At 46.3% G+C, this 20278-nt stretch overlaps 4 protein-coding genes across 25 annotated transcripts in view; 2 read left to right on the top strand and 2 right to left on the bottom strand.

Annotated features, from left to right (window-relative positions):
• Positions 1–1245: 1245 nt before the first annotated feature.
• Positions 1246–6060, bottom strand: NDUFS3 (NADH:ubiquinone oxidoreductase core subunit S3). The gene is made up of 6 exons (XM_035550349.2): positions 5909–6060; positions 4937–5034; positions 4528–4677; positions 3198–3323; positions 2674–2793; positions 1246–1495 (listed from the first exon to the last, which is right to left on the bottom strand). Exons 1-6 carry the CDS (start codon positions 6021–6023, stop codon positions 1328–1330), a joined length of 777 nt encoding a protein of 258 aa, XP_035406242.1. The 5' UTR covers positions 6024–6060; the 3' UTR covers positions 1246–1327.
• A 38-nt stretch (positions 6061–6098) lies between these two features.
• Positions 6099–13403, top strand: KBTBD4 (kelch repeat and BTB domain containing 4). Of its 2 annotated transcripts, none has more exons than XM_035550350.2 (4): positions 6099–6183; positions 7808–8428; positions 11054–11160; positions 11736–13403. In XM_035550350.2, the coding sequence occupies exons 2-4, from the start codon at positions 7837–7839 to the stop codon at positions 12594–12596; spliced, it is 1560 nt and encodes a 519-aa protein (XP_035406243.1). In that variant the 5' UTR covers positions 6099–6183; positions 7808–7836; the 3' UTR covers positions 12597–13403. The 2 variants fall into 2 exon arrangements, with proteins under 2 accessions (XP_035406243.1, XP_035406244.1); XM_035550351.2 differs by having other exon boundaries at positions 6116–6268.
• A 158-nt stretch (positions 13404–13561) lies between these two features.
• On the bottom strand, positions 13562–15650 carry PTPMT1 (protein tyrosine phosphatase mitochondrial 1). The gene is made up of 4 exons (XM_035550352.2): positions 15450–15650; positions 15253–15333; positions 14983–15174; positions 13562–13825 (listed from the first exon to the last, which is right to left on the bottom strand). The coding sequence occupies exons 1-4, from the start codon at positions 15648–15650 to the stop codon at positions 13685–13687; spliced, it is 615 nt and encodes a 204-aa protein (XP_035406245.2). The 3' UTR covers positions 13562–13684.
• An 88-nt stretch (positions 15651–15738) lies between these two features.
• Positions 15739–20278, top strand: part of CELF1 (CUGBP Elav-like family member 1) — a 57927-nt gene continuing 53387 nt past the window's right edge. For 11 of the 21 annotated variants that reach the window (XM_035550030.2, XM_035550028.2, XM_035550044.2 and 8 more), the window contains exon 1: positions 15761–15915. The gene's annotated coding sequence lies outside the window, so the exon portion shown is untranslated. Of the gene's footprint in view, positions 15916–20278 lie in introns of all 21 variants that reach the window. The other 10 variants (XM_035550045.2, XM_035550027.2, XM_035550041.2 and 7 more) reach the window with 8 other exon arrangements.

The following is a 20278-nucleotide window of genomic DNA, read 5'->3' as shown; positions in this document are numbered from 1 at the left end:
CTGGCCATAGCAGCCTGAAACAAATTAAGGGAAAAAAAAAAAGAATTTAAGTCCATGCTTACAAGTCTAGGGTGAAAACAAACATGAAGCCTGATTCTTACCATACGGTTCAGCTCTTTATTCTTGCAAACAGATCAGATTCTAGTCACAATGATTAACTGCCCTTTTTTTTTCCCTTAACTGAATTTATTATTGTTCTATCTCTTCTTCTATCCCATCCTCTGACCACCCCAGATTCTTTTTATTTAGTGATCCTACAATTTAAAAAGCCTTAAGTAGCACTGGGATGATTCAGGTAGTCTCTACAAACTCTTCTGAATTATTTTGCAAATTTTCTTATACAACAGTTTTCAGATTTTAATGAGGTCAGCTTTCAGATGCAGAACTGTGTTATGCATTTTTTGGACTAAGAACAAGGGACATTATTAATTGATGACTGCTGTAATGTAATCTCATTCAAACAGCTGGTGGGTGGACTGAAACTACAATATTTCTCCATTTTTTTTGGAGAGAGATGAGATTTTCCACCAGAGCAAAGATAGTGGTAATGCTATTATCTCATAGAGCTCAGAGTAATTGGAATAGTGACAAAAAGGCATACTCTTGTCTACGGCACAAGGGAGGGGAGAGGAAAGGAGATATTTTTGACTGCAGGAAAAAGCAGTCGAAGAAGTTGGAGAAAGTAAAGACTGCTAAATCGTGAAGAAAAAGCTGGCACAAAGGAGTAGCATATAAGAGGTTACCTGCAACTCCTTCTGCCAGCAGAACAGACAGACCTAACTCCCAAAGAAACAATGCAGACATTTCCACAATCGATCTGGTGTGGATCCAGATACTTCTTGTGTTGTTCTACTAACAGCTGTTTTAGAACCATTTACAAAAGCTACGCGCGTTTTGCTACATTATGATGATCTTCCCATCTTGGAGCTGAGATACTGCTCCCCATTACTTAAGCTGCACAGCTGTTTCAGAAGTCTCCTGGAGTTTGCACTAGTGAGTGCTCAGGCTATGACTTATGTCTACAGGGGCAGCTAGCAGAAGCCGTGTATCTACAGCATCTCAGCCATAGGGAATGCCTGGACTCCATTCAATTTCCAAGCCAAAAAGATAAATCCAGTGTCTTACAGTTCAAAACAGTAGATAAACACCTACCAGTTGGACTATCAGGACTGCAAATTAGCATCCCTCATCTTGTGCTTTTCATCTAGTTTGAAAACAACGTTATTCATGTAACCATGACAGACATGAATCTCACATCAATTTTTATTATTATAAATACTATGTTCGAACAGAAAGGATAGTGCTATGCACCTGCTCCATTCTGATGTTATTTTGCATCTTCTTTCTTGGCTCCTGCTTCTATTTTCAGGGGTTCTGGAGCTGCACGATAGGCAGGAAATGTCTCCCAAGGACTATTCAGATCAAACTTGCGAAATTCCTGAGATAGCTCCACAGGTTCTGCCACTACCCGTTTCACTTCATCATCATACCGCACCTAGAACAGTGCAAAGGACACAGGCCGGTCATTTTCACACAGCCCCCATGCGCCCTCCATTATTGGATGTACACACTAACGACCCAGGCCACCCTCAAGTATGAGTAACCCCAGTTCTTATGCCATGGATAGGGCTTGGGTCTCTGCCACAGCTTCAGTGCTCCTCATTCTTGAACAAGAGCCCTCCAGATGCCACCAAGACCTCTGTACTCTCCAAAAACTCCTCCCTTTCGCTACCACGCACCCCACATGTCCTGGCTAACCAACCTGAATTAGGAGTGCCCAGCCTACAGTCCACATGAAGTCTACTCGGAATAACAGATTTAGTTTGTCATATGACAAAGGAAGTTCTCCTGAGTCACTGCGACAAGGTGGTCCATCCACCTGGCAGAGCTGGGGACTACTCTCATGTATATTTATAAATGCCCATTATGACAGCTTGTTTGGTTGTTTTGCTTCTTAGCATAACATTCAGAACATAGGTGAAGGGTAGTTGAGTACCAGATAGGCTTGATTTACCCTCATTGTGTCAGTTCCAATCTCCAAACCTGTTGCCTAGTCCTTGCTTACAGGATTCCACAATTTCTATTTTCTTAAAACCCTCTGTTGCCTACAGAACTTCATTGTCTTCCCCTGAGATTCAGCTCAGTCTTAGAACTACACCAAATATGAATGCTTCTGCAAGGCAGTCATTTGAAACTAGGCAGATACCAAATACACTCATTTCACATGTGGTTTACCACACAGAGGTAAACATTTGATAAACGACAAGTCAGTTCAACTAGAGTTTTGTAATCTGGGCCTACAAAAACTCCACAAAGTAGAATTCCAACTGCATAAAGATCAGTCCAGTCATTCATTCCAATGGAAATCTCCAGTTTTGCAGTGGAAAGTTTAACGTTTCAAATGAAAAACAAAAAGCAGAAGCACTTTCTCTGCCTTTGGCATACGTCACATGAAATTTGCTCAGTGTTGCTGGCCTTAGGCTGCCTTATTATAGATAATACTTTGTGATGACTTGAAATGCTGGAGATGCATACTCGCTGGAATACACACAAGTGAAATGTCTTTAGACCCCTTTTAGATAAAGGGCTACAAAGCATTCACATCTCCGTACTGAAACTCAGAAAAGAGTATTACAGGCATTTGATCACTTCAGACACAAGTGTATCTCCTACCTCCACATAGCCAGAGAGCGGGAAGTCCTTCCGGAAAGGATGGCCTTCAAACCCATAGTCTGTGAGGATTCGCCTTAGATCAGGGTGGTTGGCAAAGAAAACACCATACATGTCCCAAACCTAAACAAAAGGGAGCCTAGTAAGTTGAATTAGATAGTCTTATCTCCATATCAACCTTTCTAGCACCTCCATGCTTCCCCACCTCATACGGAAAGGCCACTCCTTCCAAGAAAACAAAAGGGGTCCTCCTAACACACTGCTAGAGGTAAGGCTCCTCTTACTTTCAAAGTCCCCTTTGTGTATTATGTCCACAGAATTTCAGTTCCATGCCCAGCTTTGTGCAGTGCCAGTGTTCCATGCAGGAATTAATTTAAAAGCAAATTAAACAGTGTTTTTCTCCTGTTCGGAAAAGACAGCCAGTGAAACACCTCCCCCTTTCTCAGGGCCTTAGATAATGATACTATTTTTAGGAAAATGCAGCCCCACTCAACAGAGACTCTGCTCCCAAGTAAAATGGCACTCACCTCTCTTTCATACCAGTTTGCTGCCTTGTGCACAGACACTGCTGAATCGATAGGTGTCAGCTCATCAGTGTATGTCTTCACACGGATCCGACTGTTGAACCGCAGAGACAGGAGATTGTAAACAACCTGCAGAAGGATAAAAGAAGACATTGGCCATGTATGGACTTTAGAGATCTCTTCACGGTACGGTACTGGCTGAGCAAAGATGTATGAAGCCTATTTCAAATATTCCTTCTCAGCAAAGTCACATGCAGCACCTAAGAGCTGGGCATAAAAAGTCACCGTAACTGAGGCTCCGATAGTTTTTCTCTTTCTTAATTCAAGAGTAACAAAAAGGATGTGTGATGTAGAAAACATCACTGATGAGGAGTTGAAATAAAGTGGAACACTAAATCTTAAAAAAGAATACTGATGGGATGAAGACACATGACAATAGTCTGTCGTAAAGAAAATGACTACAGATTACGCCCAGTATCCAGTGACCCTGTTGGTAAGTGATTTGATACCACAAGATAAACCAACGGGGGAAACAAATAAGCTACTTTTCATAATCTTTCTAACTTGCTGGGAACAAAACCAGTTCACTTCTTACGTCAGAAAGATGATCTGCCCAAATTGGACAAGGAAAGGAGGACATCTCTTCATCAGTAAGGTTGCCTAAACCACAGTCAGCCTCCTGCAGCTTGTGATGCCCAGGTATTTTCTTCTGTTATCTTACAGACTTTCCTAGGCTAAACTACAACAAGGTCTTTGCAATCATACTGTGAAAAAGGCTTTCTAATAGTAGGTGAGAAGACAATACACTGAGTGTCTAATCTCCTTCAAATAGGTCCTGACTTTCAGAAGATGTTTTTAAAACTACTAAAAAGTTTTTTCTTTTTTAGAAGAGGAAAATTGTTAAGGAGAAAATCGGTGGAATTTAAAGAAAAACATGACTGTTTGTGTCCACAGCAGCTGACAGACCTTGGTGGAAGAAGGAAGAGCACCAGTTCCTACATGGCCAGAAAAAAGTCTCTAGACACTTTAATAAAATCAAAGCAAAACAAACAATCAAACAAAAAGAATAATAAAAAAAATTCAACAACCACCTCCCTCCGGGGGGAGGGAGGAGGAAGACTTTCAGCAGAACACAAAAGGAAAGCTAGGAACCCATGCAGTATTAGTTCTGCTACTGCTTCCAGGATCAACAGGTTAAACAAACCCAGCACTTCAGAGTGGATTTTTTTTTTGACTGTCAGAAACCAAAAAATGCAATCAGAGCTGCAACAGCATCCACAGCCATCAGCAGGTGTGGAGCTCTCCAAGTCCGGCACCTGTGAGCGGTTCTTACCTCAAAGCGGTACTGCCGAGATGGGACATCAATAGCAGTCAAGTCAGCCAAGGATTTGAACTGGGCATTAGTGTGATCCCGAAGGAAGGTCAGAACTGGAATAATCCCATCTGGATGGATCAAAAGCTCCAGCTCATTGAAGCAGGTCACCTGATGAAAACAAGAGAAAGGGAACTAGCACTGACAGTAACAGGACTGAATGATGCACTGAATCCAGCAGGACACATATACAAAGGAAGTATATGGTACAGCAGACATGATGACATCAGAGAAAGGGGCTCAATAATAGCCCTAATTTTCACGTAATTCTTACAATCTTTCTTCCTCATAACAACATCTTATAAAAAACTAGTGAGTTTATGGGTTGCAGTCACCTCCCAGCATGAACAATTTCTTAAACAGCACTTACCTGTGCTTGCTGGACATACTTGGGCAGGATCTCAGCCACGTACTCCCCAAACGCACAGAGCTGCTTCTGTTCTACTTCATTTTTGGGTCTGACAGTAGCTAAAGAGAGCGACAGGAAAAGCAGTAACTCCCATCCCTTGCTTAAAAATCCCTTTAATCATTCTGTCTCTCAGTAACTTCTGCAGAAGTCAGGAAGATTCAAGTAACCCACAAAGCTTTCTTCTGGTAAATCCAAAGCTAAACAAACCATACGTGCATAGGGGAACAGAGGGCATATCACAGAGACTGGCCTATAGCTACACCTGGAGAACAGGAGGCAGAGGGCAGACCTTGTCATCTCTACAAGTACCTGAAAGGAGCTTGTGGAGAGGAGGGTGTCAAGCCTCTTTCCTCAGGTGATAACCGATAGGACGCAGGGAAATGGCCTCAAGTTGCCCCAGGGGAGGTTTAGATTGGATATCAGGAAGCATTTCTCTGCAGAAAGGGTAGGCAGGCGTTGGAACAGGGCGCCCAGGGAGGTGGAGCCCCTGTCCTTGGAGGTATTAAGCGAGGCGTGGATGTGGTGGTGCTCGGGGACATGGTTTGGCAGTGGGACTCGGCAGGTCATCTAATGACTTGGTGATCCTAAAAGTCGTTTCCAACCTAGATATCCAGACAGAAACCTGGATGAGGGCATTTACATCTGTGCTACCCAGAAACTTTTGCCCGCCGTGCAAATACAGCAGAAGGAACACCCCAGCGGAACGACGGAGAGGAAAACAAGATGGAAGAGAGTGGCTGCCACGGCCGGGTGACTGAATTCACACGCTGCCAACGCCGCTCAGCCTGGACCCAGAACGGCTCCGGTTTTCCAGACAACGCAACCGGGTCTTTCGCCAGCACCGGCTCCCCGACCGGGGGCTGAGGCGGGCGACCCCTCACCCCCCTCCCGGTGCTCAGACCCCGCCGGGCCGCCCCCCGCCCGCTGACTTACGGCGAGTCTCCGCGGCGGAGCCCCCCGCCGGCCGCGCCTGCCCCGCCGCCACCGGGGCCGCGGCGACCCGCGGAGGGCAGCGCCGCGCCAGGCCCCGCAACGCCGCCGCCAACATCGCCGCAGCACGGCCGGGCAAGGGCACGGCCCGGAAGAGGAAGGCGCCGCCGCCACCGCCTCCTCCCTGCTCTCCCCGCCCCGGTGCGGCCGCTCCCCGGGCGCTTCCGGGTCGGTCGGCGGCCGGGAAGCGGCGAGTGCCCGGCGGCGCCTGGCGCAGGGTGAGGGGCGCGGGGGAGCCGCTGGGGCACCCCGGGGCGGCGGCGGGAGGCCTCGGGGCGGCGGCATGAAGGGAGGCGCCGCCAGGTGGGTGCCGCGCCGGGGGGGGGGCGGCGGGGCGCCCGCGGTCGGTTCGGCCTCCGGGGCCCGGCTGGGAGCTGCAGGGGCTTTCGTTACAGCGGGAGCCGGGCTGCAGGACGGAAAACGGCGCTGGTGTGTGCTGGGCTAACCGCGGCTCCCCGGCCTCGTACACCCGGGTGTGAGGCGCTGGCACAGGCTGTGGGTGCCCGTCCCTGGGGGTGCTGAGGACCCGGTTAGGTGAGGCCCTGAGCAGCCTGGTGTGGGTGGAGGGGTCCCTGCCTGCGGCAGGGGTTGGAATTGGGTGGTCCTTAAGGTCCCCTCCAACCCGAGCCATTTTATGAACTGCTGTAGGACACTGCTAGCAGAGCTGCTGCACAACGCTGCGGGTATAACTGAGGCAGGGAGGGGATGGACTTGCTCAGCCCATTGCGTGTAGACACTGCTTCCAGTGAACACAACTCGAGTGAAGAAATTAGGAGCTCTCCTGTACCACACAGAGCTGTTGTAAGAAAATGCCCTTTTGGCAAAATGAAGTGTGGGAGAGTAACTAGCAGCCTCTTGGAGAAAAGTCTTGTCTTTAGGTAAACACTCCACTAGAAATCGTGTTCAGTAATAACTGAAGGAATTTCTTGTTTTAGTCACCAGGGTGCATAGTTGAGAAGCTGTTAAGAAACTGTTTCTACTAGGTGTAGAGACAGGTTTAGAGGGAACGCAAATGGGCATCTATTTGCTTTTAATGCTGTTGAGCCATGTTAAGGGAAAGTTCTTTCCTACAGCAGAAGCTTTTTTTGACACAGAAACTGCTTGGAGCATTGCATGTAATCTCTGTTACCTACTAAGAAATGCAGCGAAATGAGTTATCCTTGCCACTTTGGGGAAATGTTGGCTAACAGCATCTAGCATGTTGTTTTGCATGCTGAAGATGTCTGGCACATTAGCAAGCTGAGTATGACCATGAATTACCTCACTTAGTTTGGTTGAAGAGCTGGCAGTTATGTCCGGCGGGCTTTTTGATAAAAACAAACCCACCTGACTTGGTAGCACTCCAAAAATTCATCACTTCACTTTTGCATGGTAATTAACCCCTATTAATGACATGAGCTGCTGCCTGTGCTTGTTGTGGTATGATATTCTAACCCTTTTTTTCTTTTATCTAGCCCAACTAAGGTACTGTCACTTTCTCTTGGCGTTGCCAGTTTCCTAGGGTGGTTGCTGGACTTTCCACTTGAATAACTGTTGCTGCATTTCTTTGTGTCAGTGAAATGAGTTGTGAAAAGATATGCAAATCTTGCAATTCTGATGGGATGCAATGCTCACTGTACTGGAAGTTTTGTATATATTATAATCTTAATCATGCCAACTTCTAATTTGTTTCAGTTGTTTGAGGTTCTGAAACTCAAGCAGAAGTGTCTGGCTGTGCTATTTATATTCAGTCTGAAATATGCTGGCCTCTTACCAATATGCTTGATTTTTCCCTGTATCCTGAAGCACTGCGTAATCGTGTTGGTGGGGGGAGAAAGCCTTATAATCATTGTGGTTTTACAGATTGCTGGAGGTCTGATCTGTGCAGCACCATGGACTCGTCAGAAGAGACTGGAGGCTCCTCTGCAGAAGAGAACTACTTTGTGAACTACACCTTCACTGACCGCTCCCACTCGGGCCGCGTGGCCCAGGGAATTATGAAGCTCTGCCTGGAGGATGAGCTCTTTGCTGATGTTACGATATCAGTGGAAGGCAAAGAATTCCAGCTGCACCGTTTGGTCCTCTCAGCTCAGAGCTGCTTTTTTCGTTCCATGTTCACTTCCAACCTAAAGGAAGCCCACAACCGGGTGATTGAGCTGCAGGATGTCAGCGAGAGTGTCTTTCAGCTCCTTGTGGACTATATTTACCATGGGACTGTAAAGCTGAGGGCAGAAGAGTTGCAGGAAACCTATGAAGTGGCAGACATGTATCAGCTGACTGCCCTTTTTGAGGAATGCTCCCGTTTTCTGGCTCGTACGGTGCAGGTCAGGAACTGTCTGCAGGTCATGTGGCTGGCAGATCAACACAGTGACATGGAGCTCTACACAGCTGCCAAACACTGTGCAAAGTCACATTTATCTCAGTTGCAAGACACGGAAGAGTTCCTACACCTACCTCTCCGCCTACTGACAGATATCCTTACAGGTAAGGAGTTTTTGAGGCTAGCCGTGTTGTGGATCTGGGAAGAGACTTTCAGCCTGAGACTCTAGCAGGGATTGGTCAAAACAGATGCAAAGATACAAGCTTTCACAGTCACTGTCTATTCAGAGGCTTAGCTAAGCAAGGCAAAACATTCTGGATAACTTAATTAGAAAAAACATAACACCACAACACCATAAATTGTTAGTGGACATGCTATAGAACTGTCAGGATCTATGGTATAGAAAATGGAGATAGAGGATGCAGGTAATTCCCAGCAGTTCCTGAGTCAACAGATTGGAAATAGTACTTAATACTTAAGTACTTAATAGAACTTAATAACTTTAAACAATTTTTGTTTGCATTAAAAGTAAAACGAAGCATTTCCATAATGAACACCTTAAGAACATCTTTTTCTTCTATTGTAATTCTTAATCATTTAACATTGTAATGCAATGACTCAACATTTGTAAGAAGTCTTGAGCACAGGCTACCTTTCTAGACTATGTTAGTGTTATTAACAATTTTATATAATTGTTAGGATTATTTAGGCTAGGCAGTCAGCTGACTGAAATAGAAGCAGTGTAACATCTTGGGTAATACAGTAATTACTCTTAATGTAAAGGTAATAGTCTTCCATGGTAATGGATGCAGTGACTTAGTGTTGTGAAGGATGTGTCAACATATTAACAACTTGCTTTGTCTGACACCACTGCTTAAAGATTCTCTGCTGCCCTCATACACAGGCAGCGCTATAAAACCTCTTCATGATGCCTCAGTCACAACTCCATTTTTGCACGTTTGTATATCTTTGCTAGAGGAAGCAAGAACGTAGAAGAAGCTCATACATTCCAATGTGCTGGACTCGAGACCAGAGGGACTCCCCCTTCCTTGCTTTAATTAAAAATCATTCTGTGAACAAGTAAATTGCTATAGTTTGTGTGTCAGTGGTTTATATGCTGTTACAGTAATAAACCAGCTGGAACTGTCTTCCTTGGAATACTGGCAAATCTCCCCATAAGACCTAAAGTATCCTCTAAAGTTGAGGTTATGTGTTTGGGAGTCTTTACAGATATTCTATTGCAATATTTCTTTTGCAACTAAAGAAATTCACAGTCAAAAACCTATTGAGAATATGTACTGATAGCTCCAGAAAACATGATAAAACTAGGGTAGCTTTGATAACTATGCCTAGCTAAAATTGTTAAACTAAGTTGTGACTTCATTAAAACACAAAAATGATTAAATAAAGGGTGACTGACCTCTATAGCTTTAACTCTTCCTCATTGTGATTTCATGCAGTAATCATAGTTTCAGGACTTTGGCCTTCAGTGTTTGTGGTCCTTAATTAAAGTAATTGCTTAAGAATTTTTTTCCATGCATCATCTGTTTCCATATATAGAATCATGTTACTCAATATATATGGCGAAACTTGGTCCATGAAAATGGATTAAGAGCTGAAATACACTCCTACTGCTTGTAGGGAAAATCTTTTTGCAAGTGCTGCTTCTTTGTTTAGTTAATGGACAATTAAATAGAGGAAGCTATTAGTGGCAAGGATTAAAATAAACTTCATGAAGATGGTAATTTATTAAGCTTACCTTCTGTTGCGCCCTGGGACCCATTTCAAAATCAAAGTTTTTCCATTTAACCACTACATCTGATAAACAGCTTATGGAAATCCATCTTACTATTGAACAGATTCAAAATACCAGCTTTCTCTCCCTTCCCCTCCCACCACCCTTTCCTCCTTCCTTCCAGTATGGAGAAAAGGGTCAGAATTTGTCAGATGCCTTCAGCATCACTGAATTCAGGGTTTGTTGGACTACAAAATCTTTTTAAACCTTTTAAAGGGAGAACCTTTTTAAAGGGAAGCCTGTCAATGAATACAGGCATAATTGCTGGTGTTAGGGCTACTAGCCAACTTTCAAACTGGAAGGAAACACTTAAAGTCTTCTAGGTAGTGTGCTGCTGCTGCAATAGTTTATGGCATGGCTAAAACTTCCAGTTATGCCTGGAAACAAATCGAAATCTGATGCAGTCTGTTAAGTTTCCTACTGTCACACTACTAAAGAAAGCTGTAGTAGCTCACAGGGGATTTCCAAATATTGACAGGATAGCAGCAACACAGATGTTCAGTCTTGAGGGTCAGCTGTCTGACAGTGCTCAGAGAAGAACAATTTCTGCAGATGACCTTTGCTAGATGAGTTTCTAGGACTAGCCAATGAGCCAAGAAATGCAACTGCTGAAATTTTCATTTTCAAATAAGAGAACCTAATCTACCTAAATGCTTAATTGTGTTACTATTTTTTTTTATCATCTCAAAGCATGTAAGGTCTCTTCCCTGCCCTCTTTCTCTTTGACATAGCTTCCTTTGTTGAAAGTCATCCAAAATGCTTTAAATCTGACAGCTCTGTCTTCTGATATTTAACCAAGCAAATTGCATGTAGATGCCTGGCTGGCAGTGCTGATCATGCTTGCCAAAATCTATAAACCTTTGGATCTTTTTTTCCTCCTCTACAGGGTATGGTTTGTGGCAGGAGGGGGTGAGGGAGTTGCAGGAAAGGATGTTCCTAGGTACACACACCTATGTCTAGATACCATAAATTTCTTTCTGTCCCCAAACCGCAGATGGCGTTCCGTGTTCTCAGAATCCGACGGCTGCCATAGAAACCTGGATCAACTTCAACAAGGAGGAGCGAGCAGGCTTTTCAGAGACACTGCGATCAAGTCTGAAGGTATAAAAAGACCTTCTGTTCCAGGCTGGTGTAGCACTTGCTGGTTTTGCACTTCCCAAGGCAGGGTATATTCTGCTTGCAGGTGTGACTTGAAAGTCGCAAAACACAAATGCCATTGCAATTCACAATGTTTGCACGAGGAATACTTTCGTTGTTATAAATAGCAACCCCATTGACAGCTTTTTTAATTTTAACCTGAGGTTGTTTTTTTAGCGATTAGGGCAATGCCACAAATAACGCATTTCCCCAGATACTGTTATCTGAGAGACCATTCAGAAATCTTATTTTCGCATTCCCCTTTTAGTAAGTACTCTATCAGTGATGTGGCCAACCCTTAACTAAACTGCAGTCACTCGGATTCCAATGAAGTCTATTGCTGCTTTGCTGTCAGATACGAGTGGTGTCTTGAAAAGGCTCTGAATGCTCTAGGGTAACAAGGCTTGGGAAGCAGAATGCATGCCTCACACTCACGGGTGGGTCCTGAAATGCTGAAAAGATTCTGTCTCGGGCATCACTGACATTTGTGTGAGCAGACCTAATTCTGGTAAGGTTGACAAGCTCCTTCTTTCTTTTAGGTGATTGGGGAAAACGTTCACATCTACCTGATTGGAAAGGAGTCATCACGTACACATTCACTCGCTGTCTCTCTGCATTGTGCTGATGATGACTCCATCAGTGTGAGTGGCCAGAACAGCCTGTGTCACCAGATCACCGCAGCCTGCAAGCATGGTAGTGACCTGTATGTTGTTGGTGGCTCTATTCCACGACGCATGTGGAAATGCAACAATGCAACCATAGACTGGGAGTGGTGCGCGCCTCTGCCCCGTGACAGGCTCCAACACACACTCGTCTCTGTACCAAGCAAGGATGCAATATATTCCCTTGGGGGGAAGACTCTGCAGGACACTCTCTCTAACGCTGTCATATATTACAGAGTACGAGACAATGTCTGGACAGAGACCAGCCAGTTGGAAGTGGCTGTCTCAGGGGCTGCAGGTGTAAACCTTAATGGTGTCATTTACCTGCTGGGCGGGGAGGAAAACGACCTGGACTTCTTCACCAAGCCCTCTCGGCTTATTCAGTGCTACGATACCAACACAGAGAAATGCCACGTGAAGCCATACGTACTGCCTTTTGCAGGGCGCATGCACGCCGCCGTACACAAGGATGTGGTGTTCATTGTGGCTGAGGGGGATTCACTGCTGTGCTATAATCCCTTGCTGGATAGCTTCACCCGGCTGTGCCTGCCAGACGCCTGGAGCTCAGTACCATCCCTCTGGAAGATTGCCAGCTGCAATGGCAGCATCTATGTTTTTCGAGACCGCTATAAAAAGGGCGATGCAAATACTTTTAAACTCAATCCAGCCACCTCTGTTGTAACAGTCACAAGTGGCATCAAAGTGCTGCTCACCAATCTGCAGTTTGTCCTGGCCTAAAGGGGGAAAAACAGGCCCAGTGGTAGAAAAGGCAGCAACGGTGTTGTGCTGTGCAGCTCAGAGGCACTCAACCACCCTCAGCACCAGTCCCAATAATTATGAGTTCACAACATCCAGTAAAGAGCCCATCCTCTACACCTGTGCAGAAGAAGTACAGGCTTTCTAGCTGTGGGCCTGTCCTTTTCCAGGACTTCACTATTGAAGTTGAACTGATGCATCTTAGATTTCAGATGGACTAAATGCTATTACTGTGATCCCTTGATGATAAGCTGCTTGTGTTTGAGGCCCAAACTGCAGCAAGTGGCTTTTTTAGCCTGGAACCCATCCACCAATAACAAATCCTATAGCATATGGACGACATCCTCCTTGGCACAGACTGCTAGTTTTAACTGCCCGGGAGATTGTGGGTTGCTGCCATTGTCAGTCACAAAGAGATGTGCACTGTCTGTCCTCCAGGGATGTCCCCATTTAAACGTTCCTGTGTCCCTATTCCAGAAGGAGAGGCTGGCAGAAATACTTGCAGCAGACAGATTCCAGAGCTGACCCCAAAGACCCTGAGTAGGTTGCATTATTCAGCACTTCTAGAGGAGTGGTAACAAACTGGGAATCTGCTTACTGCTCTATCATCACCTAGCATAAAGAGGGAGACCATTTTTATGAGCATTGGCTTCCTTTACTGTACAGGGAATCCCTGCCTGTAATCATAGCATAGTGTTGGTGACAGATGGAACTAAGACCACTTCCTGCTACCCCTCTGTTGGCACTGTAACCCTTTGGGTAAGGATCTGAATAAAGTCTCTGCTGAGACAGAGTTTTCTTTTCTTTTGCTGCAACTATTTTAGAGCCTTCTGTGGATTGCAGTTCAGCTCAGTGCTAATGCTGTGCATGGGAGAGATCTATGGGGCTCCCAGAGAAAAAGACTAGTTGTAAGAGAGAATGCTATAACGAAACAGTCCAAACTCCCCTTTACCGTAATTTATGTAAAAGTTTCTTTATTGATGGTCAGGAAGTACAGCACTTAAGTCTTCGTTAGTTCGTTAAGGCCTAAGTTTTCTTTAAAGAAGAAAAGACTGAGATTTTGATAGTTCTTACTGACCCTCTGCAGTTGTCCCAGCAATCATGTTCCTGTGAAATGTCTCCAGGACCTGGACTTGTTTACGCCGAATGAGGATGTGGGGACGGATCTTGGCAATAGCCTCTATTGCTTCCTGGGGGGTCCAGTGATGCAGCTGAAAAGGCAAAAACCCTGCAAGTGAAAATCCATTCCACCCCTGCACCACTTAATGAAGCCTTTCTAGTTGCTACAGGCAATGTTAGCATTGTTAGAGAACCTGCTCCTTTGTCCCTTCTGTTTACTTCATCTTCCTCAAGAGGGCCTGAGTGTCAATACAAGTCCATGAAGTGAGTTCCTCACTTAAAGAGGGATGGTTGCTGCCTCAGACCTTGGTTTTCTACCTCACTCATGCTTCTTTCATGTTGTGAAGTTTCCTGTCCTAGTCCCACCAGACCAGAGAAAAAGGGCAGTTTTTTTTAATTAAAACTTTAGTAGTACCTCCATTGTGCTTCAGCACTTAGAGCGTCGTTATGGAAAGGCCTCCCAGGGAGTGCCGAACAACACCAGCAGTAGGATCCCCAAGTGGGATTTCGTTTTCAGTGCTGGTTTACCTAGTTGGCTCTGCAGTGGAACTCAGAAAGCCAAAGCTACTTTTCTTGATACTGAATTGTATTTACCAAAAAGCACAGAGTGGCTCGTCATTTCAGATAACCATGAAGTCTAAACAACAAAAACTGAGGTTTATCTGCTCAGTGAACCTATCGTCACACGCAGTTTGTTATTCCATCTCAATCTGTTCTGTCCTAGAATGAATTAAGGATCTCAGAATCATTCTAAACGGGTTCAGAACTTGCTGTATTAATGGCCCAGGAGACCAAACGGCTTCTTGAAGTCTGACTAATCTGCCAGAACCAGCCACGGGTACCATCAGGCCATGTTTCAAAGCTCTGTCACAACAGCAGTTTCTCCTTCCCATAGGATCAGAACATCTTTCCCAGTACTTCTGCTAACAGCTTTTAAACGTCATAAGTGCAGGTGAACAAGGTGTACAAAGATAAAGTAGATTAGCAAAGAAAGCTTAGACCGCTGTTCAGTGAACGTAAGCTTCACTTGTTGATTTATCTTGTGTTTGCCAGGTTCCACGAAGCAGGGAGCAATGTGAGCTTGGGGCATCTCTCTTGAAATGTGTGTCCAGCCCAAACCCCGTACAATAACGGGATGGCAACGCACCTGTACACGCTCAGGGCTCTTGAGCAAAACCACGCTGTAGAGGCTGGCCGTGCGTGCCCAGGCTGTGAAAACAAACCCCGTTTGCTACAGAGCCCTTCTTACCTGGATGAGATACGCCGCCACCATGGTGGCGCTGCGGGAGCGCCCGGCCTTGCAGTGCACGTAGACGCTGTTACCGCGCTCGCGGTGCCTCAGCAGGAACTCGACGCCCTTGTGCAGGTGCTCCAGGCTGGGCGCTCCGGTCAGGTCCACGGTGCTGAGCCGCAGCTGCTCGACTCCCAGCGCCTCCCATTCCTGTCAGAGACAGCCCCTCCGAGCGCTTAACTCCCTTTTATTCCTTCAGAGGGCGAGCCCGGCCCCCGCGGGGCTCACCTGGGCGGAGCAGCACAGGTAGCGGGTCTCGTACTCCTCGTTGAGCGTCAGCACGGCGCGCACGTTCTCCTCAGCCACCAGCTGCGGGCGCACACACACGGCCCCGTCAGGCCCCGTCACTCCCCGTCAGGCCCCGTCACTCCCCGTCAGGCCCCGGCTCCAGCCCCAGCCCCCCCCCCCGGCCCCCCCTCACCCACCGAGCGGCTGCGGCCCCTGAGCGGCAGCGCCCCGAGCAGCACGGCGCGGTCGATGCGGTGCAGCCAGGGGCGGCGCGCGGCGGGCAGGGCGGCGCGCAGGGCGGTGTAGCACAGCGTCGGGTAGAACAGCGCCCGCGCCGCCACCGCCCCCATCGCCGCCGCCGCCGCCGCCGGGCGAGCGCACCGCGGCCCGCAGCGCATGTTGGGGGGGGGGGGGCCGGGGAAGGCAGGCTGTGAGAGGCGGGGCTCCGCCGCGTCCCTGCCCGCCTCTCCACCCCCCGCCTCTGGCCCGGCGTGGTTGCTCCCGGAAGCGCCGCCATCTTGCGGAGCCGGCCTGAGGCGGCGCAGGGAGAAGCGGGGCGCGGGCGGATCCCCGGGGGCAGGTGAGGGCGGCGGCCGCCAGGAGGAGCTCGGGCCGGGCACGGCCGGCGGGGAGCCCGCCGACAGCGCGACCCGCCTCGCGCAGGTAACGGCTCCCCTCGCCTTCCTCCTCCTCCTCCTCCTCTTCCTCCTCCTCCTGCTCCTGCCGCTGCTCCCCCGGCCCTGAGACCGCCCGCGCCACCCCGCTTGAGCCGGGGCCCGCGGGCGGAGCCGCCCCTCGGCCGTCCGGAACCGGAGGCCTCCGCTTGCCGTTGCCCAGCGGAGCGCTGACAGCGCCTCGGGCGGCGCCGGGCCGCGGGGCGGCGGCGGGGGGCGCTGCAGGTGCGAGCGCGGCCCCGGGCGGCGGGGAGCGGCCCCCAACCCCCCCCCCGGAGCCCTCCGGGGCCAAGCTGGGGGCTGGGGGGCGGCTGCGTGTCCTCGGGCACCGCTGGGGGCTGCTGAGGGGCGGGAGGGGTGAGCGGGGGGCTGCGGGGGGTGGGGATGTGCCGCCGTGTGAGGGTTTGCAGCCCAGAGGGCGAGAAGGAGCGGTGGGCGCTGCTGGGTGCGGGTAGGAAGAGGAAAAAGCACGAAAAGCGAGAGAGACTGATCGTAAAACGAACGATAAGCGCATGAAGAAGCAATAAAGGTTAATGACAGCATGAGGTTTTTATAGGGCCGTTTATGAGTAGGAAGCAGAGAGGCAGCGTTACAATAAAGCGTGGAGCCTTTACTCCTTTAAATTCCTGGGGAATCGCGGTCCAGACGTTTTCACCTTCAAGGCACAGACATTCTCTTCTGCCAGAAGTTGTCAGGGAGCATTTTTCTAGTGTTGCAGCTTTCTTGTGTTGTACTGCTTCAGTGTGGCCATTGGGCGTGTTTCGCTGGGAGCTCGCTGATTTAGAATGCTCGCTGGGGATTTGCATCTTAAAACATGCTTTGCTGCTGGTCTGCACGAGCTCGGACTTCCTGAGTATCCTGATTTATTCATATAGTTGCTTGTGTCTGTCTGTCCCTTCAGGCTTAGGTCTTTGAACTTGCAATCACAATAATTGCTAAATAATCTCCTGGTGCCTTTAGATCTCTTTTCTATTGGTTTTCTGTAGATCAGTTCATCAGATACAATAAAACTACGTGTACTGATTTGACATTGCATGTCCGTAGTAAGCCTATCACATTTTTGTTTGTTTGTTTTTTCTTCCCCGTAGCTGTATTCTCAAGAGCTCTTCATAATGTGAGGTACTGTTCTTCCCAGCGTTGTGCTTGGACCCAAGTCTTTAAGAGGCAGCCTTGTTAGAAATAATACTGCTGTGGTAGATGTTCAAAAATACTTATATCTTTACTTCGTTATAGGAAGTGTTAAGGGTGATACTGCTTGCATCCTGCAGCTTTATGCCCAGTTGCACCTCTGCTGATGAAGAGTCCTCTGGGTAGGAGCACAGTTCTTATATCTGCTCAGGGACATGGGTGTGCGTATATGAACCAGCAGAATCCATAAGTAGGGATTTTAAAATATGATGATACCATGGAATTTTTATATTTTTTCCAAAGGTGTATACTGTTCCCTTTCAGTCTGTGATCACCTTCAAAATTATTGCTGGCATTTATTTAAAGGAAGTACAGGGGTTCGCTTTCTTGAATGATTGTTCTGGAATGAACATGTTTTTCTTTCCATGTCAAAGTTTACGAGTAGACTGTTCCTTAACTGTTTCTTGTATCTCTTTCTGAAATACGATTATTGATTGTTATTTACTGTATTTTAATTTCATCCATTTGCCTTCTGGGTTCCTCTCACAAATCTCTTCAGAGGGCCTGCTCTAATTAAGTTTTATTTCAGTGGGTTTTAGGCTACTTACTGGGCTAGATGGGAAGTAACATAAATTCTCCTTTTTGAAATTTTCTGGTTATTAATCTCCAACTAGGATCTAAGAACCCCTGATTGTTCTGGCTGTTGAAATAGAGGCTGTTGATCATGGATGGGTCCATAAGGCAGTCCAGTTTGCCAGCCAGTGTGTGAGATTTACCACTGAAACAGCAGTGATCGTACAACAGACTCAGATATGTTTCTGCATTCTTATTAATCAGTCTTGCCACAAATGTCTTAATGCTTTATTACAGTCTAGGCATTTTCAATATTGTTTCTTGTCCTTTAGTTTACCATTCCCCAGGACTCTGTTCAGAGTTATTTGTTGCCTTGGCAACTGCCCTCAGGTGAGAAATATCATTTTTATACATTGATCAGTAGTTTGGTGGGTAAAAAACAACCACAACCGTATAAATCAAAGCAGGATAAAATACTTAAACGTTTATTGGAATGGGAGTTGTAAATTGAGAAGAGTTATCTAGGCCCTCCAATTGTATTTTTCCATGAAGGTTTGCGACACAGTATCTTGAGTTGTTATCCTGTTGCAAGATTTCTTGGAGGCAAGAGAGCCTGTCTTTGTTGGAAGAAGTAACTGCTGGCTTTAATGCGCTTCTTTCTGTCACTAGAGATGCTTGTGTCATATGGAAAAATGCAAGATACCACCTTGTCTGCTGTTGCTGCCTCCAACAGATTGTCCTGCCAAAATGCTTTGTGCTTGGGGCATAATAGTGAAAAGTGCCCTTTAGCATTCATACTTTCAAGCATAGATTTCCCGAATGTGGTCTGAACATCATCTTGTTTGCACCTGATTCAGAGCTAAAATATACATTAGGACAAGGAAATTTGGATAAGGCAAGGGAAGGGAGGAAATGTAACCCGCTTTAAAGCTCCAGAGCAAATTAGTCTGCAAAGGCTTTGCTGTAGGGACAAATAGCTCACAAGTTTGAAGTGTGATAGACAGAGCAGGCTTATTTGTTTGTGACAGCAATATAGTAGGGCACAGTCGTCATCCCAGGCAAAGGAAGGCTTCTTTCTGACATCTTGGGAAGTCTGAAACTTTCAGCCATCTTAGCTCTGTGTGCTTTAAAAGAAAAACCATTTCTGCTAACTGAATTCAGGATGAACAGTGAGCAAAGAGGAGCAAGTACTGAGGACTCCTAGTTGGACAGGCATCTTCTCTGATTTTCAACTCATGGAAAAGAATTTCAGTTTTGGAGAGACAGTTTGTGGTATGAGTGTGTGTGTTTATGTACCGTGAGAAAGCTTTAGCCCAGAACTGGAATCAGGGTCCGTGAGTGGTTACAAACTAAGATGATATAAACCGGGCTGATCTAGCTGCAGCTGTGAGATTTTTCACATTGGTTTAAATTACTTAATATTTAAATATAATTTGGAATAACTGGATTAGATATTGCTGAAATTCAGGAAGATGAGCAGACGCTTTGGGTTCTTCATCCTTTTCAGCAGCACTCCTCAAGGTCTTAAATGAGCGTGTGAATTAGAGGATGAGTGATTCCTGAGCATTGAGTGTGTCACGCTTGTACATCTAGCAGGCTTTTTTTTTTTTCCAGAAAAATGTTTTGTTATGGTTGTGTATAGTGTGTTCTCTCAGAACCCAATTCTCTATTCTCAGAAAAACTCAGTTGAATTCTGTGGTGGCTTACTTGTTTTTACTTGAAATTACTTGGAGTTTTTCACAGCCTTGTTTTTCTTGCCTCCCTCAGAACTGGTCTTTCTGGTAGCTTTCACTTCTATCTGCAGATTATTTCGTACTTTGCTTTTCACAATAATAATGTAATTCTTTGCCGCTACATTTCAGTATTACGGGTGTCAAAGTAAAACCATGGTTCTTCAAGTATCTTCTCTAAAATTCTTTTTTCACTGAATCCGTGAATATTTTTTGCTATTTTTGCCTTAAACTACACCATTGAAAAGAAATTCTAGCATATGCATGATATGCAGGGATCCCTCAGAGTCTGTTGGAAAGGGAAGATTTGTGCCTGTTCTCCCAGAGCAGAGGAGCTGTTTTTTATGAAGTCTGTAATTTTAATGAAGTATCTAGCAGACAACATCCAAGTCCACATACAAAAAGGATAGCATCTTCCTTAATTTAATCTATATAGAGATTTACAGGATGGACACCAAGTATCTTAATATCAGCAACGTTTTACAAGGTAGAGCTTTGATGAATGCTTCTTTTCTGTGAGAAAGCAATGAAATATTGGTCCTTCAGGAACAGAAGAAATATTTTGAATGTCATGTCTAGCTCTTGCAGTTTCTGTAGGCACAACAGTGTAAAATAAATTTTTCTCTCTCAGTCTTAAATTCCCATGTAGAATGCTGTCTCAAAATCTTCTTGCCAAGTCACATGCACCTGATCATTATTTACCATCCAAAAACTCCTGTTTTACATTTAAACTTCAAATTAATAAAAAAAAAAAAAAGCCTTCAGAACAGTAGAGTGCTTGCATGGTCATAGGAGCTATTACAAATGGCCATTGGGAATGGGCAGTGTGCAAGGGCTCTGGAAAAAGGGCCGTATATTTACTTTGCGAAGGCACACTTTTTATTGCTCAGTAGTCTGTGATCTCTTGCTGGGTGATTTAGG

This window comes from Cygnus atratus, chromosome 5 (genome assembly GCF_013377495.2).
Source record: "Cygnus atratus isolate AKBS03 ecotype Queensland, Australia chromosome 5, CAtr_DNAZoo_HiC_assembly, whole genome shotgun sequence".
Lineage (NCBI taxonomy): Eukaryota > Metazoa > Chordata > Aves > Anseriformes > Anatidae > Cygnus > Cygnus atratus.
Note: the sequence above shows the minus strand (reverse complement) of the source record. Positions and strands in the feature narration are given on the sequence as shown.